Source organism: Camarhynchus parvulus, chromosome 1, assembly GCF_901933205.1.
Source record: "Camarhynchus parvulus chromosome 1, STF_HiC, whole genome shotgun sequence".
Lineage (NCBI taxonomy): Eukaryota > Metazoa > Chordata > Aves > Passeriformes > Thraupidae > Camarhynchus > Camarhynchus parvulus.
In genome coordinates this window covers 62,687,412-62,713,896 of record NC_044571.1, presented here as the reverse complement: position 1 = coordinate 62,713,896, position 26,485 = coordinate 62,687,412, and the positions used below count along the sequence as shown (strand labels likewise).

Sequence of the window (26,485 nt, the reverse complement as noted above, 5' to 3'; positions counted from 1 at the left end):
AACTTCTTCTTTGGTCGTGGGGCTGGGAAAAAAAGAGACTTTCTAATACCTCGGGGGTAATTTCAACCACAGAAATCCAAGAATCAGGAGGCTATGCCAAACACAACATGGAGCTTTTAAGGTCTGTTCCCTTTACCTAGATCAGCTTTGACTTTTCAGCACTGCTGGCATCATTCCAGTTGGTTTCCCAAATTCCTTTGCACCTGTCCTGATGCAGCATATCAGACCTAAGATCAACTCCTGTGTCCAGGCTTGCAATTAGGTTACATCTATTAGCCAAATACTGCTATGCAATTCCAATTCCCAGATCTATTATCTAGATTATATTCAAATGAGTCAACATGATTCAAGCACCCAGAGGTGCATAAATCTTAAACTAGTAAAATCTTCCTAACAGAAGTCTGTTCTTCAACACAGGAAAAATTCTCTGTGGAGAATTTCCAAAGAAAGTCCAAAACCCTTGTGAACTCTTCCTCCAAACTATTGTGCTATCAAGCCATATAGTTCTGTGAAAGAGCTGGAAATTAATGCTCAGTGCTTTTTTGGCAAAAAAAAAAAAGAAATCAGTTAATAAGCTCTAGTCCAGTTTCTTTTATACTTAAGCTCTAAGTGATCTTCAGCTGTCTTTGCATTTGTATGCTTATCTTGGGTACTAATACTTATTACCATGGAGCCCTTATCCATCCTCACATCCCTACTATTCCTCTATAGGGACCATCTTGCTCACTGTAAGAGCTGTGAGTCACATCTCAATGCACCTAATTCCCATCAGGCACTCTTCATTTATGATGCCCCCGACAGGCTGATGAGAAGTCCCAAATGTGTCATTCCACGGGTGCTTTGAGTACTTCACTTGGAATATCATCACCTGTTTTTTCCATCAGTGCTTGTGCTCAGTGTTTCTACACACCGCTCTGCTAAAGCACGTGTGATACGAGGGGCTGTGCTCAGAAATATCCTCATCTGTGATCTGTGACAAGCAGAGGAGAGAGAGAGCTCAGGTGAGCATTCCTGTGGTCACTACCTGCAGAGATACTTGCAGGACACCTTCAGCACAACATGTTCTTGTAATACTACAGAAGCAGGCAGAAATCACACATTGTAAGGTGATTTTGCTCATGGATAGCTATGATCTCTAGTCTGGAGGAGGAAAATGAAGAATCACCAGCCTGGAGACAGACCTGATAAACCCAGCTAGCCAAAAAGCCCCGTCTCATACACAGGCCTTCTGTGACATCTACACTCACAGCAGGCTCTCCCATAGCTGCAGACCACATGGAGCAAGTAAGTGCTGCCTCTTTTAAATCATCAGGTCTGTATTCCTGCATTAAGAAACAGGGCTCTTCCTCACCAGCCCAGTATCATTAATTCCTACCTCTGATCTGGAATACATCCTCAACAGCAGTAAAATGTACCTTCTTCCACCCCCTGCTCCTGAAGCTTTAAAAACATTCCTGAAGCATTTAAAAAACATGTTTTACATAGACACAGATGTTTTCTGCATTTTCATTTGTTTAGAAGGCTAATACCACTCCTGGGTTACCTGTGGGTTTTGTCATACACATTGGCATGTCTCTGGTTAATACTGAAAAGATGATCCCCCAAGGCATATTCCCTCTGAATAGAGACTGATCTTCAATGAAGCAAAAAGCAACTGGGCTGAGTGCTGTCTACAGCTCACACAGGGGCTGCAGTGACAGAGGGGCTGATCAAGGCAAGAGTGGGTGGCTCTGACCTTCTGAAGAGGGACTGCACCAACACTGGGGTAACCCTGCTCTTCCCCATTCATCTCTGAAGATGGGTGGTGAAAGCCCACACAAACCCAGAGTGTGATGACAGACACCAAAGCTGAGGAGAGGTTTGCTTGCTGGATGTGTCAAACTCTCAAACAGAGCTGAGAGAGAGAAGATCTGAGGTTTCACTGTAAGCAGAACGGTTCACAGGTCTGTTATCCCTGTGAAAGGTCCACTTTTAACAGGCTGAAACTCCTTATGCATGATGAAACTTGAAAAATCCAACAGCATCATGCATTGCAATACAACCCCATGACTTTTAAGCTTGAAGCATACAAAACAAACAAACAAAAAAACCCACTTAGGGCCACAGATACCATGTTTGTCCATAGTTACACAGCACAGATACAACCCAATTAAAACAGAACCCTAAGCCATGAGTGCATTAGACATCCACTGCCTCTTGGCCTCAGGGCTGAGAACTGGCTCCTGCTTATCTTTCATTTTGCAGTATAGGCTTGGACATAACCAGGCCACGACCTTCATTTGTTCCAACCATTTCTCTGAAAACCCCCACAGGAGCAGAGTGACACGGTGAGCACTGATGCATATGAACTTGGAATCTCGGATACCAACCATGCAATTAACACATGAATAGTGGTGGTTCTTCCAAGACTCATTTATCAAGGAACAAAGAAAGGCGCAGGTACAAGACTCTCATGTTTACCTTCTCCAACAAAGATAATTTGACTTCAAGCCAACCACTTTATTCCATAAACGACAGCCTGAGTGAACCTTTTTTTTAGCTCTCATGCTAATCAGCTGGCTGTACGGCAGTGATTTCCCGGTGAGCTAGGATGCTCTCAGTGTTACTGCTCGAGGCTGAGACACACCTGATCAGCTGCAGGTTTCTGGTAAGTGTCCTATGTCACACACAGTCTTGTACTATAGTGCCACTGGATTTTGTATTGGTAACTTTAAATCATTATAATATCCTCTGCAGTAACAGAGTAAACTTTGTTATCAAACTTCTTAAGTCTTACTTTTACAACATTTTTAATAAAACCACTTTTTTTTAAACCTCTGGCAGTGGTTTTTCAAGCATCTAAATTGCTCATCTGCGCCACCTCCTTGCTCGCCCAAGGCTCCAACACATTCAAAAGCCACACACCTGCACAGCCATCCCTTGCTCCATTTCAGAGCCACATCCTGCATCTGCACTCCATGTCTCCTAATGTAGCTTGTTTCTCTCTTACCAACAAACCCTGTGGTAAGCAATTCTGTGGCCCACCTGTCCCATACACAATATGGCACTGAGATGAGGTACACTGGATTTCTCAAGGATTTCTCTGTGTGTCACAAACGTGGAGAGGGGCGCAATCCAACAAAACCCAGTCATTTCTCTCCTGCTGCAGCAGAACTTATCCAACTCATTTTGTAGCACAAACACAGCTCTGCAGAACTGTTCTGTTTAATTCTGTCTCTGTTCAGGACAATCTGTCCCACCAGGTGCAACAAGCTTAGGTGTATTTGAACAATTCCTAGTGCCCATACAGGTAGTCTTGCATTCATAATGAATTTCAGAAACCTGAGTTTTGCTAACTCAGCACTGTGGAGAGGCACAGAAAACACTAAGGAACTGTTGCTCTCATCATTCGTGCCTCTGCTGCAGATGGCATGGAGCAGGAATTCTTCCACTGCACTGTGAACTTTGCTTGTGGATTAGAAGCAGGGAAGAGGAAGACCAATTACCTAGTGTTACAGACATTTCTTTTATGAAAAATCCTCTCTTAGGATTTTCCTGCTGAAGCTGAGAAGTTCAGCAACCAGACATAAACAATAGGTTATCTGCTTCTGTGGAATGCAACAGGTCAGTTCTGGATTGGCCCAGATTGAGTGTTTGGAAATAATGGCCAATCCAGAACTGAGCTCTCTCGGACACAGTGCGAGAGAGCAAGGTTTGTTATTCATTCTTTACTTTCTATTCTTAGGTAGTTAGCAGCTTCTGGAAACTCTCCTTTTCTTTTCTTTTTAGTATAGTATAATATATATATATATCATAACATAATAAATCAAGCCTTCTGATCATGGAGCCCATCTCGTCTCTTCCTTCACCCCGAAAACCTTGTGTCCAACCGACGACAACCTAGGAAAGGCTTGATGCCTGTTCTTAGGACAAACAGTACTATTTCTGTAAACTACAAAAGTGACATTTAAATGTAAATTTAAAAAATCATCAGGTGAAAGGCATTTTAGTTGAATGCAATTAGCACCACAGACTTGAGGGCTGTTTGCTGAGTAGTCATCCCTTCCAGCATATAAATTCCCAGGTACAAGTAGTGTTGACAGTAGGAAAGGTTTTGCCTATAAGGTTTTTTTCCTGCACTTCTGAACTCCACAGTGACAGGAAATTTCTGTCTCTGGCATGCTTCCAGCTTCATAACCATAATCCCAGGTGAGCTCGGTTCCAGCTTTCACATGCCTAAGGAATAAAACAGTTAATTTGCTTGAACTAAGTGAAACAGTACTGTGCTAACAATTTGTCACCAACAACACACATACAAACCAGAAAATTGTAGGGGGCAAGGAGCATCACACAGGCAGCTTGGGATGGGAAGGAAACAAGGCAGACAAGGAGTCGCTGGCACACTCATACTCCTTTAGCTATGGAAATTGCAAATAGGGTTAGAGTCTATTGTCTAAACAATGTTCTCTAACTTAGAGGCAAATTCTGGGAAACAAAAATCAAACAAAAGACCCCCACCAAAACCAGAACAACAACCAAACAAAAAACCAAAACCAAAACAACAAACAAACAAAAAACACCAAAAGAAAAACCCAAAACTCCTTAAAACAAAACAAAAAAGGAAATCCACGTAAGCGATCCATCTAAATGAATAACACGGTTTTCAGTTTTGTTATTTTTCCTATGTACAGTGCATCACTGAAGTCTGAACAGATCTTTAGCTATATTGTTGAAGACTGTCATCTTTGGTCTGGCAGGCTACCTTTTAATGCAATTGCACTATGTGCACCAAGCCCAAAACTCAGAATTAAACACATGCTCCTCATGAATCAGCTGCTCTGGTAGTAAAATAGAAGAATTGTCTAAGGCAGGAAATTCATTGTCCAGAATGAACACCAAACTAAATACCTGAGATTATGATGCTGAGGAACAACTGATGGAAAATGTAAGAAAATATGAATATTGTGACGAAGAGAGTAATTCTCTGATGTTTCTCACTGGATATGGTATAGAGGACATCCAGTGAATTCCTAGGCAGCTGACTGAGAACAAACAATGAGGACTTTTCAAACAGCACATAATTACAGTCTGGGACTTGCTGACTTGAGATGGTCTAGAGGCCAGACATGTAAAACAAATAAAAAGGTGACTGGGCAAATTCATGGGAGACATACAATTAAGCTCAATGATCCAGATGAAGTCCTTAATTTAGAAAAGTTGTAAAAGAGTGATGTCCAGAAAATGGAAGAGCCAGCGAGGGGAACTCTCCTTCAACAACCTTCTTCCCTAAGTGTCCTTGCTGGTCACTATTGTCTCTCTCCAGTGGCCTCAGTCCTCACTACACTACTTTACCAAGTACTTGAGCAAGAAAGACACTAGCTAAAACAAAATCCTGTCTTGGATGTATTTCAAAACACTGTCCTCACAGTTCTTGGAGACCTCCCAGTGCAATCCACAGCATCTGTGTCAGTATGGAGTAGAGCTGCAAGGCTCCACAGAAGATCAGTGTTTGGTGGAACTGGTTTGTTGGCACAAATTCTCCCCTCTCTGTTCTGTTATCACCTAGTTCTACTGATGACATGCATGTCAGCAAACTTCATTCATACAATCCATCTTTCCTCTCCTAGGTTGAGCTGCTGCCATACTGTGTCTTGCTGGCACCAGCTCTCTGTACCTCTCCTTCTGTTAGATGAGTGGATCTTGGCCTTCTGAATGACCATGCTGAGTAAAACCTATTTCTCCACTGAAGAAGATTATCACTGAAGTGGACACATCAAAATTAACCTTCCCTACTTTACATTTCAGTGCAAAACTGAAGTAAAACTCATTAATGATAACCAATCACTGTATTTCTTCTGCCTTTAGTGCACAATAAGAAGTCACCTCTAAGACAGTTCTGTGCTTTTATGATCTAAGCATCTGCCCCACCCCTCAGTGTAATTATACTCCAATAAGTGAGCAGTGGTTTTTTTCCTCCTAGTGCCTTGAATGAACAACATTAAACTTCCAGAAATTCACCTGTTTGTGAAGAATGCCACCCATGGAAAACTTCTGTTGTGAGTTTCTACAAACACACTTTGTGCAAAGAGATTTGGGTAGCAACTGTGCTGTAAAACAGAAAATCTGAATTAGAAACAGTCCAACACCACATCATTGGCTGAAAAACAATGTCAGATATCATTTTGTGTCAGATATCTGCCACCAGTAAAGGTAGTTTCTTCCTTTCCTTCTTGAGGCCACATGGGAAGTTTATCACCCAATGCCATTGCCAGGGCAGCAGTGCTGGGGGGCAAGCAGTGGATTACATGACTGTGTGTTGGCCAAGTACAGGATGTGAAAGGTCACCCAGGGGAGCTCATGGGAGCGGAAGGAAGGTTTCTGCAAGATGCACTACTAATATTAACACCATAATACCTCTGCAAGGAAGAACAGTTTAAACATATGCAAGAGTTTTGCTGTAAGACATATTCACACCAATGAAGAGAAAAAATCATTTGTGTAAGGCATGTTCATGCCCATGAAGAGAAATAAATTATTTGCAGTGTACCTGCAGATGTGTCTATGAACTATTTGTCTTAGCTGGAGGTACTTGGCAATTGAACAGCCAGTGTGACCCAACCTACTGTCCTGTCACCTGTGATGGCAGGGAGCACCACATGTGCCTCTCTTGTCATGCACCCACCACCCATATGGTTTATGTTCAAGAACTTTCTAGTCTAAGCTTAAATAAGTAAATTATGTATTTGCAGAGGCAACGAAGAGAACCCATGCAATTTAGTACTTACATTTAGAAAACGACCCACATTTCCTTCTTTTGTGGCATCCAGTACATAAATATTTTCTTCATTACTGTTCTTGGGAAGCATCCCATCACCCTCAGACTCCTCACTAAGTGCATCTTGTTTTTGCTGCCTGCTATTGTCTTTGCAGTCAGTTTTTAGGGGTGCATTGCTGGATGGCCTCACAACACAGGTGTCATCCAGCACAGTGGACTTGCCACACTCAACACCCTGCAGTGACAGACTCTTCCTTTCACATCTTGCACTCTCTACACCAGCAGAGTCAGTCTGTCCAATGTCCATCAGATGTTCTCCCTTCTGCTGCTGGGTGGATTCTGTCAATGGACATATATGTTATTTCTCAACAGCAGCTTAATGCCAATGCCTTTCCCTTGTTTGGTCCCAAACTCTTAGCCACCCACTTTTCCTACATCATCCAGAATCTAAGCAGCTTCCTTGCTATCTACAAGTCTATAACACAATTTTTCCATTAATCCTCCCACAAATGACTGTTTCCCACTGTGATGTCTAAAGCACTTGCTCAAGGTGCCTCTGAGTGACCTAGTGTCTCACTCTTCTCAAATCCCATTCCAGACTGACTTTTCCCACATAGCAATTTTTATCATTCTCCACCTTAATTCCCAAGAGAATCACAAACTGTAATTAAGACAGAAGCAAGATGCATGTGCAAATAGCATCACTTTCACACTGCCTCTCCAGCTTGACATCCCCCCACTCCAGTATTATATCCTGCTCAATTTTTGTTGGCTGGAACAGGTACAGGGTGTGACACAGCAAGATCTGCAAGGCTGACTTTCCCACAACTGTACAGGATTTGAGAAGCTGCTGTCTGGACAGTTCAACACGTTTCAACATCTATAGACAGCATTGTTCTACTCTAAGAAGTGGCCTGCCCACACTGTCTACATTAAAGTCTACCCCCTAATGGGACACAACTGTACAAAGCATGCAGTACATAGAGCTCTGCAAACCTACTTTGTTTTCCTTTCTTTGTTCCACTGGTTAGTTTTGTTTTGCTTGGCTGATGAATCTGAGAACTATCATCTTCATCTGAGCTGGTACTGTGCACCTGCATATCAAATGAAAAGGCTGTGATGTGCTGCATGCAACTCTGGGCCAAGAGGGCACAGCAAGTGTCTTTCAGAACTCCAAGGCTGAAATTTCAAAGCTATTGTAATGCATAGCTGTGGCTAAATTTGAGAAGTTAATACATTTACTGCAACGCAACATTTATCTTAATTTCAAATTCTCTTTCAGAAAACCAGGAAAGAGTCCCCCAATAATTAAGACATGTAAGTAAGTGCTTAAGTCCCAATAATTTCACCAGAATTTTAAGTTGCTTAGCCAAATGCCAAACATGCTTTTTACACAGTTTAAATGAAATGACCAGATGTGGCAGAATTTCTCCTCTCCCATCAAAAAAAGGCAATTAGTTATGGGACCCCTAGAATAGACAGCACTGCAAAATCTTTGCATGAAAATTCCATGTGCGTTTCTTAAGGGCAATGAATCCAGTAAAACCTACTAAGTTTACACCAGTTTTCCTCCTCTGCACATGTTTGCAGGCAACACTTCACACTCATGAAAGGTCAGGAGTCATATTCAGGTCAGTTCTCCCAACTCTGTTACTGTATGAGAAAACTGCATAGACATCCTGGAATTCCCTTCTCTCCCTGTTGTGCCATTCTCTGGGGAGACATCACACAAATATTATCACTCTGACCTCCTAACCCCGTACACAAGGGGTGCAGGGGGAGAATAATTACTTCAGGCTCTTGAGGAGTGTAAGTGAAGGGGGGAGAAGGGAAGGCCATGAGAGTAGGTAGTGCTGGTCTGGAGGAACGTGCTGAAGGACTGATAATGGAGAGGGGATGGGATGCAGCTTCCAGCACGACAGCCTAGCTCACAGTGTGACCCAATCTCATGAAGAAAGGTCAATAGAACTATCTAAACATACAAGATGAAAATGTCAAAGTTAACATACATATTCAACACAGTGAAAAATGAATCTGTTAAAGCCACTTACTACCATTTTTAGCTGGTGATTGCGAAAAACAAGTGTTCTAGTTCCAGGCCTCCTCACTGCTGCATTACTTGAGTTCTTCTGATGAACTCTGCACAGAAAGGTCAAAAGGAAATGATAAAGGACAAACAGACCCATAAGTAACTCTCACAACATACATTGCTCTAACAGTCTCTAGTTCCAGTCTCTTCTCTAGAAGGAACTACAGTAGAGCCTGTGGTCTGGCCTCACTCCATGTTCTGTGAGTATTTTGTTTTTAAGAATTGAGAACCTAAGCTAGGTTCTTTATTGTATTTGTAAGAAAGCAGTTGCTCAAACTTTTTTGAGAGATCAGCAGCTGCTTTTATATTCTTTTCCAGTTGTCATGCTGAGAACCAAACTGTCTGTTGCTTTACTATTATTATATCAGATTATCTCAAAATAGAGCACCTACAGAGTTTTGCCTTTTCCTGCTACTACTTTCAACAGTTTTGACAGTACAGCTTTCAACTAGGAAAACATATTCACTGCGAAAGTGAGGTGTTGTCAGACTCTTAACAGGAGACGTTAAGGTTTCTGGCAGGAAAGGTTATGTTACAAATAACAAAAGGTTTAGAGACTGGGAGCAAAGGGCAGAACAGCTGGTGGCTGATGTATTATCAAACCCTTCAGTGTCATCTAGTGTCTTTAAACAATTTATTTCAAGTATATTTTATTAATTCTTTCAAATTAGCATTCCCATTAATGCTCTGAATAGATCAAGTACAGCCAAGAGATGAACTGAATTCCTAGAAAATGCCAAATGGTACACATAAGTAAAATTAATATAGAGGGAAAACTCTGTCCCACTAGAAGAAATAATTGGGAATTTAAAAAGAAGTTCAGAAAGAAAAAAAACACCACCCTCATATGAGGACATACTCTGAGTGATACAACAGAATTCCTAGATTAGCAGAATATTAGTTTTGTTATGCTTAAGCTTACTTTGATAAACTTACAGAATTGATTTATTTTCATTATCCACAGTCTGAGACAAAGAATCCTGATTCTCAAGAATGTAATTTTTGTCAGTCTGCACTAGTTCAATCACTGAGTCTGAACGACCAAGGTCAAGTTTTCTTTTTTTGGAAGAAAAGTCATGGCCTCTATCATTCACTGCACTTTTCTCCTTCAGCTCTTGCTCAGCATCTCCCAAAACTTCAGCTCTGCTCATTAATCTGCCTGAAAGAAAAAGTAAAGTTTTCTTGGTATTTTTTTTAATGCTTGTTTGCTGAGTCACCCTCACTAGCACAGGTCAAACTTAGATTAACAAATAGAAGAGCATTACTTGGGAAAGCAAAATATGAATGCTGTCTGTAATTCTATGATGTCAATATAGGCTGAAGTGCAAACTGAATCAGAGAAGGGCATGTAGTAATAAGACAAAGGACAATGGCTTTAAACTAATGGAGAGCACATCTAGATTAAATATTAGTAAGAACTTCTTCACTGTGAAGGTGGGAGGCACTGGCACAAGTTGCCCAGAGAAGCTGTGAGAGCCCCATCTTTGGATATGTTCAAGGTCACTCTGGGTGGGGTCCTGAGCCACCTGGTCTAGTGAAAAGTGTCCCTGCCCACGGAATGCAACTAGATGTTTTTTAAGGTCCCTTCCAACCCAAACCATTCTATGATTTTATGATTTTTACGGAAGGAAAATTAGCCCTGGCATAGGATGCATGGATTTGTGAGGCAAAAACCAGCAGTCTGAGATAGCTTTTGCTCCATTTGTTTGTCTGCCACCATCTCATAGCAGAGCTTTTCAAAGTTCTTATTCATATTGTTCATATTGCAAGTTAAGATTACATTGACACACTTCTCTTCGAACCCTGCATTTCCCTGCTCTCAAAAAAAAAATCCAGGAACACACACACACCATGGGAGAGGAAGAATTATGCTACATGTCTTCACAGGTCCCCTCCTGCTACCTGAGTAAGTACAAACAAATGTCCCCTTGTCGATGTCATCCAGGCAGCGGACACCCCAGCCCTTCTTCTCCGTGTTGAACACTTGCAGCCTGACTTGAATGCCATGCTGTACAACTCTGTTCTGACACATCAGCTTGTCACACCTGCACAGCACACTACACTCATAAATCCTGTCAAGAGAAGAAAAACAAAGCACAACATAAATGGATGCATTAGCACAACGAAGTTCCTTATTAATTCCCCTTCTAAGCATCAACAAGGCAGTGGACTGAAATATAAAGACTCTGGCTAAAACTGATTGTGCAGCAATGCTCTGAAGCTTGTGACTTTCTTGACTCCTGGCTCATTAATTTTAAGAGTCTGTCTGCCAGATTTGGCATAACTATACATAAGATTACATATATTTTGGCATAAGAAAAGTAAATGCTATATTTTTGTTTTATAGGAGTAAATCACACAGAAACAGAAATCCCTAAGAAGCACCTAATTCTATATTGGAACTGATTTTAGCAAGACAGCATATGCCTGGACTTCACTGTGGCTGTCCATGCTAATGAAGCATTTCCAAAAGGACTCATAATTGTGGCTTTTTTGCTTCTGTTTCTGGGTTCTCTGACAACTTTAATTCTGCATGTCAGCCAAAAACTAATATCACACAGAGGACTGACAGGGGCTCCTCAAGCCCCCTGTAGCCTTTGGCTATTGCAGAAAGCTACCTTGCATAATTCCTCTCCTAGACACCTGAAGTAACTGGCATCTTCACCAGGCCACCTATTAATCCACAGGAGCTGAATAAGAGAAAGGGCAAACACTTGAAGCATTGGATGGCCTTTGGACATTCTTGGAAGGGTCACCCATAACCAAGTCTGGAAAAAGCAGCTGGCTGATGCATCTTTAGGATTCTGGTCACTCTTCACACTTCTCCTAGACCTTGACCTAAGCTGTGAAAACTGTAGGATCTGCAATACAAAAATTGGTTTTTTCCTCCTTTTATTCAAATCATACTAATTATTTTTTATCATCCTGATCTGTCACTAAAATTGTGACAAAAATGGAAGGTTTCAGTAATCCAAAAACTCCACATATTTTAATCCTGTGGCACTTAGACTGAACTATTAACTGCTGTTTTATTTGTATGCTCTTATTTTACTCCTGTAGTTTTTCTTACCCACTAGGAACAGGTCCCTCCAGTCTTTTGTAATGGTACCCACGAGATCTTTTACTACTTGGAGACTGAGAAATTTTACTACAGCCTCTTGCTGTTAGCTGTAGGCATGCACATTTTGACCTAAAAATAAGAGTAAAACATCTCAGAATGGATTTGAAGCAGTATAAATCAATCATAAATCTAGGTAATTTGAAATGCACTCGACTATACACACACACACACTTCCATATATACACCTGTATTCCCCCTCCCTGCTCCATTTACTCCACAAGGCTGTTTCAGGCACCTTTTTCCTTAGTCTCTTGGCTGGTTACCTGTGCTTTAAAATAACCATGTTCTCTTCACCCCAACCCCATTCTTCTGCCAAGCTCCTTAAATGGCACATGCAAACAGCTGAAGTACAACAGAAACTTATAGGCAGGACACCGTCAAATGGATCGAATGAATAAAAATCACCTCTTTTGGCACAGTATCCCAGTCTGTTTGCCACTACTTGGTTATCTTCCTCCCTCCTTAGCCCCCATGAAGTGAAGAATTTTACACTGTGGAAAATTCAAGCAACAGTGCTTGTCTTCACCATTGTATGTCATGACAACTTCAAAGAGTCACACTGATTGTGCAAATCCTAAACTCCAAACCTGCACATCAAAATAATCTCAATTCTTGTGGGACTTTAGTGCAAAGAAGTGGCATGCTGTGCGCTTGCTGTTTCTCACCACTCAGCTGAAACTAAATTACTAAAATTAAGTTTCATTGTATCAGGCTGCGATTTCCAGCTTTTGTTGGGTCATGAGCAACTATGTTGCACAGCAGCACGTGCAACTGTCCGAGCTGTCAATAATACAAAATGGATGCAACACCAAATAATGCCTACAGAGAGAGACCAGACAAACATCCTTCAAGAAAGTAGAAAAAAATACCTACCAAACTTGCATATGGTAACTGTGGCAGGTTTCCACAGTGTCTATAGCTCAGAGTTACTGGGATTTAGAAAAAGATGACAATGAGCAAGAATATTGGAACTGCTCAGACCACAAATGTATTCTGTAACCACTGAGTTTTGTAGTTTCTGTTTAGACAAGGGAAGGATGACGTACAGAAGTTGGGAACGGGGATGTTTCTTCATCTGCCCTCAGTAACCCTCTAAGTTCCAAATGATCTGATCCCTCAAGGCTGTCCCACCCCATCTTCAAGATGCCATTTAACTGCAGCAGAAATTGTCAAGCAGGATCCTTCCCTTTCATTCCTGCCATGAAAACAAGCTTGTCTCTGCTGGCACAAGACTCCCTTCCCTACTCTTTTTCCAAAGCCAAGATATCTGCTTGTCAGCTCCACCTGGAGAAGAAGCACTGCCAGTTTGGAAGAAAGAAAAAGGAACACAATAATCTGCCTGTTGATCGCTTCCTTCCCTACAACAGAGGGTGGATCAGTGGGAGCACCCAAGCTCTGGAGAAGAGAAAGACACAATGGTGTCAGTCAACACAAAGCATGGCATGGCACAAGATATTCCAGCAGCGCTGGTCCTGTTTGGTACTGCACCTTCATACCCCACCACCCTGCTATTGAGGCATCGTGTGTCACTGGCCTGAGATGAGATCTTTCTACCCACCTATCGATGCAGCCATCTGTGCAGTCACAGGAATCAACAAACAGGCTGGAGAGATTGTTGAGATAATATCCACGTGGCCACGATGACTTCCGATATTTGAAATAAGGCAATCTTGCGTGGTCGAGATTGTTACAGAAGGAGACGGGCACAGACTCGGCTCCATCGCTAATATCAAACTCAAACACCAGGGGCTCGGGATTCATGGTGTTCCTACCCAACAGTACATAGGTGTTGAAGGAAAAGTGATCAACAAACAAGAAATTGCACTCTGTTTCAAACAAGTAGTTCCGCACATCTCGAAAGCTTCTCAGACTCCGACCACAAGGAGCTTTGTAATTCACATCCAGCGGCTTTGAAAGGCAGTCTGCTTTTGCATGGCGTCTTTGGAAGTCAAACAGGATGGGGATCTTCAGAGGATTTTCACCCCTGTAGGAACCCACTGCTCTGTTGACAAGACATGCACTAGAGCACTTATGGTTCTGATACTGCACATTTAAAGGTAAACCTTGAATTTTGCTAGATGCTTCTTTACTCCCTGAGCAAGTTCTTTCCATGTCCTCTTTTTCGCTATTTGAAGTAAAAGAGGAACAAAAAAAAGAAAGAAGAGCAGCATCTTAGACAACCAGTATTGTGTTCAGCTTTTAGCAGCTCAGTGTTTTTAGCCCCATTGCTAGAAGGCCCAAGGTTTCACATGGTGTAATTGTCCTAACAACATATAAAGACATATTCAGTTGCATAAAAAAACCCCAACTTCTTCCCAGAACTTACATGCTAAAACACAGCAAGGAAATTTTAAAAAAAAGGAACAATGTAGTCACTGTCATATTTTCTGGAAAAATCCCTTTGCCACGATTTCTTCTCCTGGGAAGCTGAGAAGCCTCGGAGAAAAATGAAAACAATAATTCTCTGATTGCTTCTCCTGTGTTTTGCTGCTTTGGAATGTGGTTTGGAGATTGTTTATCCAACATGTGAATTGTTTTTACTTAATGACCAATCACGGGCCAGCTGTGTCGGGACTCTGGAGAGTCACAGGTTTTTCATTAGTGTCTTGTTCAGCCTTCTGTCTGTATCCCTTCTCTATTCGTCAGTATAGTTTTAGTATAGTATTCTTTAATATAATATATTAACATAAAATAATGAATTGGCCTTCTAAGAACATGGAGTCAGATTCATCATTTCCTTCCTGCCATGGGGACCCCAGAAAATACCACACAACGTATTTGCCCCCATCTTTCAAATCAGTACCTGAGGCTAAATACTAAACACAGAGAGACTAAGTTACACACCTGACAATATGCACACTAAGGAAAGCCTGAGAACTGATGCTCAAGTCCTAACCCTGATAACACTCATGAACCTTTATTCACAATCACGCCCTATTCTGCAACATTCTCATGTGGGAAATCAGACAAGTCTAACCAATAGTTCAGGTTTTCCCCATAGGTCAAGTTAAAAACATTTTCACTTTGAAACTCAAAGGATTCAAACTGGGTTTAAAACACTGACTTGAGAAATACAAATTTTAGGACTCTCTCAACTGCAGTAGAGAATATGTCAAATAAGGAACTGAAAGAAGGTACTGACCTGTCAGAAGCTTCTACAGTGTCTGCAGCATTGTCACCTGGAAGAAGAGGCTGAATTTTGGGTTTGGTTTCCTGTGCACCATCTCCATTCAACTCGTCACTTACTGAAAAAAATTGAATGTGGGCAAACTCTTCATCAAACCAGATTTCAATTTATGATTGAATTTACTTTAGTTACTAAAGAGATAATTAACAAAACACATTACAAACAAGGCATTGCTATGAACTACAGCTAACAAAAAGCTTGTTAGCAAGTGTCCCACTGAAAAATCTTCCATGTGGTTTTGAAAGTGACCAGAAAGAACACACACATGAAACACATTTCCAGATCTCCCTTCATTGTTAGAGATAAAAGGATGGCAAGCTATTACAGCCAGTGGAGCCATGCACAGGATAACTGCTCACAGACAGCTTGGGTTTATAAGGGCTTACTAGCTCAAATTCTCTTCCTGTGGTACAAGTATTATACATATACACACAAACCACAAAAATACAAACCCAGGTGAGAGTTCACAGTTCAGTACTTGAAGAAATTAATAATTAGGCTTTCCTAATTGTAATGCTAATGGCCTTCTCAGATTTATTTTATTGATTTCAAAGAAGTAAATTGAGCTTTTAGTGAGTAAAACAAGACAAATTAAATCCACACACCAAACAAACACAATGGAAATGCACATACCATTTGGCAAGGTTAAGAGATCACCTAGATTAGCTTCATTCACCAGTGCCCAAGCCTGCCAGCATTCTGTGCAAAAAAAACAAACCAAAACAGATAGTAAGTTGGATTTAAGCGATGATAATAGGTAAAACAAGGTGTTAAATCCTCCACAGACACTTGTTTCTCCTCACTTGCTCACCTAGAGCATCTCAAGACTGATACTACTCGAAACGTGCTGCACCACAGACCTGTGCAGACACATCTAGGAATTACAAAATTGTTACAGCTCACAGCACTAGTTGTGAATTGGCACTCAATATCTGCCAGCTTTTGGAAAGCTGCTGGAATGTCTCCAAACACACAAACTGGTGGCCTACAGTGGCAGCAATATATATCAAGATAATTTAGTGTAAGCTTCTACCTTGGTCATCAGACTGATCATCTTCAGGCTAGAAGTGCTGGAACTTGGCAAACCAAATTAATGCTACTTCTAAATTGGTGGAAATGGCCTTCAGATAGAAGAAGGCAAGACACCCATTCTGTCTCAACCTCTTACCCCATGCAAAAAATATTACAAGCTGGCAGACAATTCTCAGCAAAATCCACCTTAATATTTTAGCTTGAAACCTTTACAGAACAAAGCACTGAAAAATTCAAACTGAACTTTATCACAGATTCATTATGTCATCTGGGGATTCAAGTTCAACTTTTATCTCTGTACTGCTTTGATATTCTGTTGTAACAGTCAAGATGTGGGAGCTCAAGAACACAAAAAATTGCACTTCCAGTTTAGAGGAAGTGCTATATATAAAATGCAGAGTGCGTGGCTATATTAGTTTAAAAGCATCTTACACCACTGTACATTTTCTTGCACAAAAAAAACCCCAATAAGAGCCATAGATTACATTTATATGGGTGACTTAACAAAGGGAGCAATTTTACTCAATTAAATAAACAAGTAGAAAGAAATCTGTGTACTGCTCCAAGCTGATCAGAATTATGATTTTAGTGTATTTTGATGTAGACAGAAGAGGAAGCTTATTTCCTTGAAAATCAGGAACCATCTGAAATGCATTAGTGTCACATTTTTCTACTATTGTTTCATGTTATAATGGTGTCTCCGATAAAAAAAAATACTGAGGTGATTATTGTCCTACCCTAAAACCACTCAATTAACTGACAACAGCTTGAAAGGCTAAAACTTCTGATGATAAATGAAACACAAGGCACTGCAGACATTTAATTTCTTCTCAAAAATGAATACTTAAGTTCCACATGCTTAAGAGCCATTCATTGCTGAAAAAGTATACAGGCAAAACAAGAAAATAGCCAATTGTACCTGGAATTACTTTTCTTTTTTAAAAAAGAAAAGACTTTTTTAAAAGTTCTTAAAACCACCAACAGCTAAGTTATTGAAATTCAGAGGTATCTGGATTATGGCAGATATCACACAGACCTACAAAATGCAGGCCACAGCTACTCTGCAGTCCAGTTTAAACTCCACAAGGATTTCAAACCTTGGTTTGTTGCAGTTCCATTCTTGATCTTTTCCTTCAGCAAGGACAGCACATTTTGCAGCTGCTCAAATATGATGTCCACTCTTCTACCTCCCAATTGTGTCCAAAATGTCTTCACATCACCTGAAATGCAAATTACCATTTACAGCTCCTGACAAGTCTAAAAACATGCATAACTCCTAGTGGACTATTCAAAGGCTCCCACTCATTCAATTTGGAGTCACTTCTGAAAAAACAATCAGTACAGCAGGATTCATTAAACCTCCAGAAGTTTATTCCTAAACCTAATCAAGAAAGCAAAACAGAAGTCAAGTGATGAATTGGAGTGGCTTCCAATGGTGCACAATGCTCCTTCAAGCAACTTTCTAAGCAGGTCACAAAGGGAGCTGTGGAAGCCTTTCTTCAAAGACCAGCAAATGAGTCCCACTAAAAATGAATCACTGAAACTCACAGAAGCGACACAGGAGAATATTTTCAACTGAATGAACTGAATATTTTACTTAACAAAAGACACTGGGATTTTTTTTTTACAGCTGTAACCTCTCTTAGCGGCATAGGCTGACTATCCTATCCCAGCATTAGTTTTGGTATGTTTTGTTGGGGAAAAAACTTTCAAAATATTTTCAGATAAAAGCAGTTTGATGAATTTTGTTCAACAAGGGGTATCAGTTGAAAGAACTAACACACCCCATATACCATGCCTCCTTCCTCTACTAGAAAAAAATTTATAAACAACATTTTGTTTAAAGAAATGTTTTTTAAGCTACTGGTTTAGAACCTCTTCTCTTTCAAAGGTATGTACCTTTGAGGTGCTAAGCCCAGTCATGAAGGGTCTTGTAAAATTTTAGCTGTGCATCTTTGTCAAGGACTGTGAAAAGGAAATATGTTTCAATGTGTCAAAAGATGATGGCAGAAGAAAGAGCTAGTTCTTTCTCAGTTAATTTTGCTCTTCTTCAATGACCAAGCACAAAAGCATAAGCAAATCTGTTTTCCTACTCAATTTCTAGAAGTGGAGTCCACTATCACCACACTAGGTTTTACATTCCACTTTCAGACAGCAAATCTCTGTTGGCAAATGTGCTGGAATGACACCTTCCCAGCAGTCAAGAAATACTGCATTCTTGTCAGGCTCATTAAAAAATATTGCTTCATATTTGACTTAGTAGAGAATGACTCTGTCACCCAGGGTACCAGAAGCCCAGTGATGCTATGGCAGTGTGCTTGCTCTCAAAAGCACCATGACAGCAGTGAAAGAAGTAACAATCTTTTGTCACCACAACCCCTGCTGTTCATGTCACCAGCAGCTAAAGGCATAATATTTAATATAAAAGTACTTTTCTGTTGTGAAATAGCTTGATTTGGTACTAACTCTCAACAAAATTTAATGATCTCTTATATTAACAGAAATTTTTTTAAACATGTGGAAAGCTTAAAGTCCAATTACAGAAAAAGTCACAACAATTTTTGGAAACCTACACTACTGGTGCAAGGGACACCACCTGCCCTGTGCCATTCCCACCCTTTTGCTGTGCATGACAGTACCACAAATTTAAAACAACAAAAGGTATATTTAATATTTGTGTTTAGAATAAAATTTTTAAAATACATTCAATTAAAAATATGCATTTAGAACTCCCAGTAATAAGTTTCTCCACTGCCGATTAAAACTGCTGTCCTTATTCACTACATGTTTTCAGCTATTTCCATACATTGACTAAATCTGTATAGCACTGGTGGATGGATTAATTCAGAGGATGGGTGACAGAAGTTTCTTGTTTCTGGGTCCTCAGCTACAATAATGTGTAGGCCATAGGGAAATAAAACACGCACCTTGGAAATGCCTCCCCAGTTCTCATGCTGGAGTGCCCCAAAACTCTGGCAGCAAAAGCTTTGTTTTGCACAGAGAAGCAAAGATTGCATTTTTGTTCACAGTATAATTTTCATTTCAGAAAAGACAGATGACCACACCACTAATCTCTCCAGTGCTAATGCTGCTACCACCAACCACAGCCAGAAGGACAGGGAATGAGCAGTCACGAGATACATCTACCTTGTCAACATTCAGAACCATCTCTTCAGCTGATGGATCAGGGTGTGCAGTGGCATCAGGCTGCAGGGATTTTCGTTTCCCTTTATAGAATCCTTGTGACCACATATCTCTTTTTTTCCCAGCATTGTGCAGGGGAATGCACAATGGGCTACTTACTCCAGCCACCAGATAAACAACCTGGGTGCATGTTTCCTGTAGTGCTGCTTACAAACCTCTTACACCATAAAAGGAAAACTATTGTCTTCCAGTAGTAATTTTCATATCAGAAGCAGTGCCAAATATACATTCCTTTCCTCTTTCCCTCCATAAATCCAAATTATACTACCTTCAGTGCTCTCCTCCCTGGAACTGGTAAGTTTCTCCTCTTCAAAGAAGTCACACAGCACTGCAAGAGGTGAAGAATGGACAAGTGAGTAAGAGATTGGGTGATAAATTAAAAATAGTTGTAGTTACTCAGCTTTTCAAAATTTATACTGGTAAATACTGCAGTGGGCATCAGTGGAGGAGCACTGTGTGAGAATATGCTGTGTTGAAATACTCACTCCCCTTTCAAACAGTCATCCCACGCCTTATCAAGATCTAGCTGAGGAACACTCAAACAAGCAATGTGAGCAATTTTTTTTACTTAGGTCATTTCTTACTGTCCTTCAAGCATGAAGCTGCCACAAGATGACCCAAACTTTCCAGCACATTCAGATGAGCATACACAACCCCCCTGCCCATTAACTCACAGTTGGTTTTTTTTCCCTAAATCGATGTGCTCAGTACAGCAGTACTTTAACTAAATCACTTTATTTAGGGGGAAAAAAGGAAAGCTGTTTTTAGGTAAATAATTACTGAATCTGTTTCTTGACAAATGCAAGATACCCTTCACTGCAAGAATACTAAGAAGTAAGAGAGTACTCTTCAACCACACTGAAGGTTCCAAATTTTTATCCCCATGAAGCACGGAATCAAATAGGTTGGAAAAGACCTCTGAGATCATCCAGTCCAACCTGTGACCGAGCTGCAGGATGCCAACTGGACCATGGCACTGAGTGCCACATCCAGTCTTCCCTAAAACACCTGCAGGGACGGTGACTCCACCACCTCCGTGGGCAGCCCATAATGACACGGACAGCGTAAAACATGCCTTATTTACGTTCGCTCCTTCACCTTTTCTATGCTGTAACTGAATAAGGAAATCAACCCCAAACCTTGCCATTCATTCTGGATAATTCATTGAGTTGAACGGGAAAATAGGTCAAGACAGTTGACTCCTAAAAATGTTTCTTACAAGACTAATGGCTGCCCAAACCATGCGTACATATACATATATAGATATAAATTTTTAAAAAGGCTTACTGCTTTTCTCTTCCATCCTCCGGGGCTGCTGCTCGGAGAGCTGTCACCCGCGCTGTGGCGGCGCCGAGCCGGGCTCAGGTCGGCGTCTCGCTGCGCTCCGCCACGGCTGCAGGGCCCGCGCTGAGGGCCGGCGGGCAGGGCCGGGGTGCCGCTCGGGCTGGGAGGCCGGCATGGGGTGTGCCTGCGGCCAGGGCTCGGGCCCCAGGTCACTCCGGCACCCCTCGGGGTCTCAGCCAGGCCCCCGCCGGCTTCTTCTTCGGCTTCTTCCCTTCTCCTCCTCCTCCTCCTTCTCGTCCAACGCCGCACCCGCGCTGCCGCCCGCCAGGAGGCGCAACCCCGCCGGAGAGCGCGAGAGCCTGGATGCGGGCGGCCCCACATGAGGCGGGGCCGCGAGCACCGCCTTTTTCTCTCTTCGCATTGGTTGCAGCGGCAGGAGGGGCGGTGGCAGCGGCCAATGGAGGAGCAGGGAGGGTGGGGAGGGGGCGGGGCCACGTGGCGGCGGAGAGGCGGGGCAGGCGGGGCGGGGCCACGGCGAGGGACTGGAGGTGCGTCCGCCATGTTGGAGGGGGCGGGTCGGGGGGCGGGCTGCTCGCGCGGCTGTGGGGGCGCCGGCGCCATCTTGGGGCCGGGAGGAGAGCAGGGTAGCGGGCTGTCTGCTCATTAATGTATCGTAAATTAAAGCCTTCGGTACGTGGAGTTGCGTAACATCGCTGCTGGCCTCTGCTCTTCTGCCTTGCTGGCTTCCCTGCTGCCGTATGGAGCGCTAAATTGTCGCTGCCTTTTTCTGTTCGAAGTGCGAAAATAAAGTTTTATATCTCCGTTTAAAATTTTCAGCTGCGTTGCCTTTGCGAGTGTTGGTGTTGTGGCTATGTAAAGATGTTTTTCACAGGGGCAAAAATATGACTTGTTCTTAAAAAGCAGGGTGCTTTTTTTGTCGCTTCTTTTTTGCCGCCACTTTAAAACTGTGGAGATAAACATGCTTAAATAATTGCAAAGATATTTCCCATCTTGTAGATATCTCGTGGCGGGGGGTAGAAATGTGATTATTGTGGGGACGGGAATGCTGTGTTCACGTGACGTGGAGCTCTCATCTGACCCAAGATCCTCCAGAAGATTTTGATGTCCATCATCTGCTTTGTACTTGTATAAAACCTTTTAAATGTTTACACAGACATGCCTCCATCTGTGGCTGAAGCTCAGCCCATGAGAGCTGCCCAGCTCCCCAGACAGGAATGAGACAACTCACAGCAGTATTGCCGGGAAGAGGGTGGCTCAGCACTCCTGATGTGCTGGCAAATCTCTCAATAAAATAGTAGTTTATTATGTTTTATAAAAGAGACTGCTCCCTTGTAATTGTTCATTTTAAAATTAAGAAGAAGCTTTTTTTGCTCTTGGAATATTCTGCATTATGAGGTGGTGCTTGCAGATTAATCTCGCTTTGGTGAATTATTAATAAATGTGCTCGTGAATGCTGAATGTTAGGGAACACTTGTGGCTTTACAATTGTATATATGGAATAAACCAAATAGAAGATGGAGCCCTGTGCTGGAAGAATCTGAAGAACATGACTGCCTGCCTCGGACAAATTTTGAATTTTATGAATATATTAGAAAGTACTAATAGATTTTGCTGGCTATTTGAAGCAAAAAGAATGGTAAATACATCTTTCTTAAAACTAAAATAAAGTCTTCGGACAAAATTAATGAGGCACTTTTGAAACATGCCTGAGTTTCCTTCATTTTGCTTTTATCCTGGAACTGTAAGATAGGCTTTCTGCAGCATAGCAGCAAATTCTGCCGGTGAACCAGTAAGCTCAGTTCTTCCCAAACTTGTTAGGTGGCAGAAGCTCACAAGTGATGCTGATCCAACATCCCAGCAACCTGCCTGCAGCTCTTCTCCAGCAGCAGTGTGAGCTTCCTGAGGCTCTGCAGTCTGCGCCTGGACTGACTCTCTGTACCCAGAGGTGAGGACAGCGCTCCCACGGGGTGACAGCGAAAGGACCGACTGTCCTGGAGAATGGTGCTGTTGGCTGAGTTGCTGAATTGAGCTTTCATTACATAGGTCTGGTCATATGTTGAGAGTTAAAATGAGCAATTGCATAGACAAGCAGAGTGCAAGTAGCTCCTTGGAGTGGTAGGAGGTGAGCCTGGTCTCAAAGGAATTCATCTAGTTCTCTTCTCCAGGGATGGTTTTTTCACTGTGAATGCAGTGGAGATTTGGGGTTTTCCTCATATGACCAGATAGACTTGGGTGAGGTAGAGGCACACCACTCAAACTCCAATAAACAGCAAAGCTGTCAAAGCCATAGACTTTGGAAAGCCATGGGCATTCAGAAAATGGTTGGGGGTTTTTTTTTGTTTGTTGGTTTGTTTTTTTTAAATTCTGATAGAGCTTTCTGTTCTTTTCTGATAGGCTTGGCTCTTTGTTTTAGTGACTTCTTAAAGTGTCGTCATATCCATTGAATACCTCTGCCAGCTCCTGCTCCGTCACATTCTCCCTGTTATCCTTGGCAATTTAACTTGCTCCCTTACAGATGAATGTCTGCACTTCATCCTTTCAAAATGCAACTCTAATATAATCTTCTCTTTTATTACATTGATTAGTTTCTGTGTTTATATGTAGTCTCTTGTTATTCACAAGTCTATCTTCAGAAAGGTAACAGAACAGAGAACAGGCAATTCACTGCATATCATAGATCATTCCTACTTTACAAATTGATTACCAACAAAATGGTTTTAGTGAGGCAGCCTTGGGTTTATCTTAGAAAGTTTGCTGCAATACATCATTATCTGTGAAGACACAGTCTAATATTCCCTGTAGGTATGTTGCTCACTAATTGGACTCAGAGTATTTACAGGTCCTCTGCATGTTTTGTTACTATGTTTTGTAATTCTTTTGCTATTGTAGATATGGTAGAAGGTTATTCAGATATTTTTTTCCCCAGGTATTAAATGAAAGAACGGGGAGATTATGGGTCTCTGAGAAGCCTGTAAATTAATTTTGTTCTACCTCTGGTGTAAGCATGTTTGCATTCTTGGCAACTAAAAGTCTAACAAATTGTCTGTTTGAGAAGTGGAGGTTCTAAAATCATAGGCTGTTATAGTCCTAAGGGAATCTTAAAACACAGGCATAGACTGGCTAGGAAAAGGAAAGGAAAAATTTGTGTCACTGTTTTAACAATAGACTTCTTTCATGTGGAGGACCTAGATGTCTGTTAATTACTAACTGGCTTGAGGGTTTTGGAATCTGGCCCAATATGCTGAAACGCTTAACCATCCACTGGCTGGCATTTTCTGCAAGGTCTGCATTTGGAAACTGGTAGTGCAATGAATTTCATCTGTTTATGTAGCAGAGGCATTTTCAGTTTCAGCCATATTTCTGTCTTCCAGTCTCGGTGTTCATTGCCAGCAGAGATTCCAGGCAGCTGCATGAGCACAGAGAGCAAGGACTGCTTTGGATGTTAGGGTATGTCAGACCAAGCTGAGCACCATGTGTTGCCTTTGCTGTGCCACAGCCCCACCACACTGATCAAGACCTAAAACTCTGCCCTCTAATTCTGGGTGATGTGAGTGAATTAACTAGATCCGAAAGCCTGTGATTACAAGTGCACTTGAAAGGGCCTGAGATTTCTGGAAACCAGGCAGTAGATGTATGTGATGAAAGGAACCCAAAATAAATGGATGCCTAAAACCCTTTTTATCTTAATTTTTCCATGTGAACACAGCAATATATTTATCTGACATAAATTTTCACTGGTACTTTCTGAAGTAAGGTTTGTGGTTGTAAAGTATTCTGACCTTTTTGATGGCTCTTTGTGGGTTTGCCTGCTGGGTAAAGTATGCACACAAACTACTTTCATTACATGAACACGTAGGAGACATTAAGCAATCTGCAGGAATTAATGAATTTGTGGTGTTCCCACTCTGAAGAGATGATCTCTGGGGACCCCTACAACTTAATTTTGACTTTTAAATCCAAGTGTGGAGGCAGCTGCCCTTGTGGTGCCAGCTGATAGAAGGTTGATGGGCTGGTGCTGGTCTTGCTGGCTGCTGTGCAAAGGCTAGAGAGGCAGTGCCTGCTGTAGAATTGGACTTGAACTAATAAAAGCCATCTAAAGGAGGCATAGGGCAACAACCTGAAGTTGTTATTGTGTGTGCTGAAACAACCACTTTCAAATAAAATTGAAACATGTAAGGTTTCAAATGTACTGAAGGGAATTTGACTAAAACCTTAGAAAACAGGGTAGATATGTGTTGTGGGGTGGAGGCTCAACAATAGAGCTCTTTGTAAGAATATTCTGGACTAAACAATCCTTAGTCACAGTTTCCTGTAGGGAAATTAATTTAGTTAAAGAAAATTCTAATTTCTTTAGTTGATTTTTTTTCTTAATCCAGTTCAATGTGCTGCATCAGCGCTTGGTTTGGCTTAACTTCCGTAGAGATGTGAAACCAGCAGTAAGGTGTGAGGAACAGGAGAGCATAAATAGGAGGGAGGGAGTATTGTCCTGTTAATATTTATTTCATTTGGGTTTGTTTATAAGTGTTTTGAAGGGTCAGGGAAGCTACAGTCCCCTGAACATTTGAAATTGGCATTGTCAAAGAGAGAAACAGTCCAGATGTTCCTGTACTTCTTGGACTGCCCTGTTCCTTTGTGTCATTACTCATAGGACTGGTTGGGGTTCAAAAAAATACAAGAACCCCCAACCAACCAAACAAAAAACCAAAACAAACCAAAAACCAACCAACCAACCAAAAAAAAAAAAAAAAAAAACCAACCAACCAACCAACCAAAAAAACCCCAAACAAACAAAAAAACCCACCCCAAACCAAACAACAACAAAAAACAAACAAAAACTCTACCGAAACACCAAAACAAACAAACAAAACCCAAACAAAATCAAAAAACCCCAAAAGAACCCACAAAAACTTATTTGGCTCAGCTATATTTATCTGAATAACTTTTCCCAGCTCATTTGGTGTGCAGCCACTTGGTATTTGTGCTTTTCTCAGGGAATTGGAGGTGGTCTAGGTGCAAAATGAGCATCTGGAAATCGATGGATTGCTTTCTAATTTTATTGTTGGTGTCATTTATCTCAATTTAAAATGTTTGAGCCAACTACTTCTACAGTTTTGCGTGGTCTTATCACACAGCAGAGCCTGGACCTCTCTGTGTTCTCAGTTCTGCTGGATCAAAATCCCCTCCTGCATTTTTGCAGACAGTGGAGGCAAATGGGTTTCTCTCATGAGTGCTTGCCTTTAACTTTGTTGTTACCTTTTCTCCCTGCAAAATTCTGGAACGACTGGAACCAAAGAAGCTGTGTTAAAAATATGTTTGACATTCTTTCACTCAGTGAATTGTGGGCCCAGATCTTTGTAACCCTTTCTTCTTAAGAAAAAACAAACAAACAAGAAAAACCCTTTTTCTTAAGACATATTCCTCAAGTGACTCCAGTGTATGAATTTGGCATTCCTCTCACAGAAGCGGATACATATGCTATTTGTTAAAAGTAATCACAATTTAGATTACATTCAGGCTGGCATAAAATAAAAAAAAGCTTTAATAAAATTGAATGCTTCTTGACACATAAATTTAATGCGCATTAAAAAAAATAAGCCCACCAAACACTGCTGTTTATCATAGTGAAGTGTGTGGAATTGGTTTCTGTCCCGTTTGTGATGAACCAGTTACTTGAGAAGTTGTTTGGTAGCATCATTTGCCTTCACCTAAAGTGAAGGATCGTATTTAAGATTGAAATTATTTTTTTAACAAATTCATAGCAAGGTGATACAACCCTTGCACTAATAGATCAAG

General features: G+C 41.4%; 1 protein-coding gene across 1 annotated transcript in view; it reads right to left on the bottom strand.

Moving 5' to 3' along the window:
* LOC115902979 (histone-lysine N-methyltransferase SETDB2-like) overlaps nucleotides 1-21,009 on the bottom strand; it is a 49,163-nt gene extending 28,154 nt beyond the window's left edge. Inside the window, 14 exon segments of the mRNA XM_030947035.1 lie at nucleotides 4,133-4,215; nucleotides 5,998-6,086; nucleotides 6,765-7,093; nucleotides 7,755-7,848; nucleotides 8,806-8,893; nucleotides 9,780-10,002; nucleotides 10,746-10,915; nucleotides 11,914-12,033; nucleotides 13,523-14,089; nucleotides 15,107-15,209; nucleotides 15,785-15,850; nucleotides 17,281-17,403; nucleotides 19,656-19,715; nucleotides 20,675-21,009. Coding sequence (XP_030802895.1) covers nucleotides 4,133-4,215; nucleotides 5,998-6,086; nucleotides 6,765-7,093; nucleotides 7,755-7,848; nucleotides 8,806-8,893; nucleotides 9,780-10,002; nucleotides 10,746-10,915; nucleotides 11,914-12,033; nucleotides 13,523-14,089; nucleotides 15,107-15,209; nucleotides 15,785-15,850; nucleotides 17,281-17,403; nucleotides 19,656-19,715; nucleotides 20,675-20,690 — 2,131 coding nt within the window. The 5' untranslated portion in view covers nucleotides 20,691-21,009.
* Nucleotides 21,010-26,485: the final 5,476 nt, after the last annotated feature.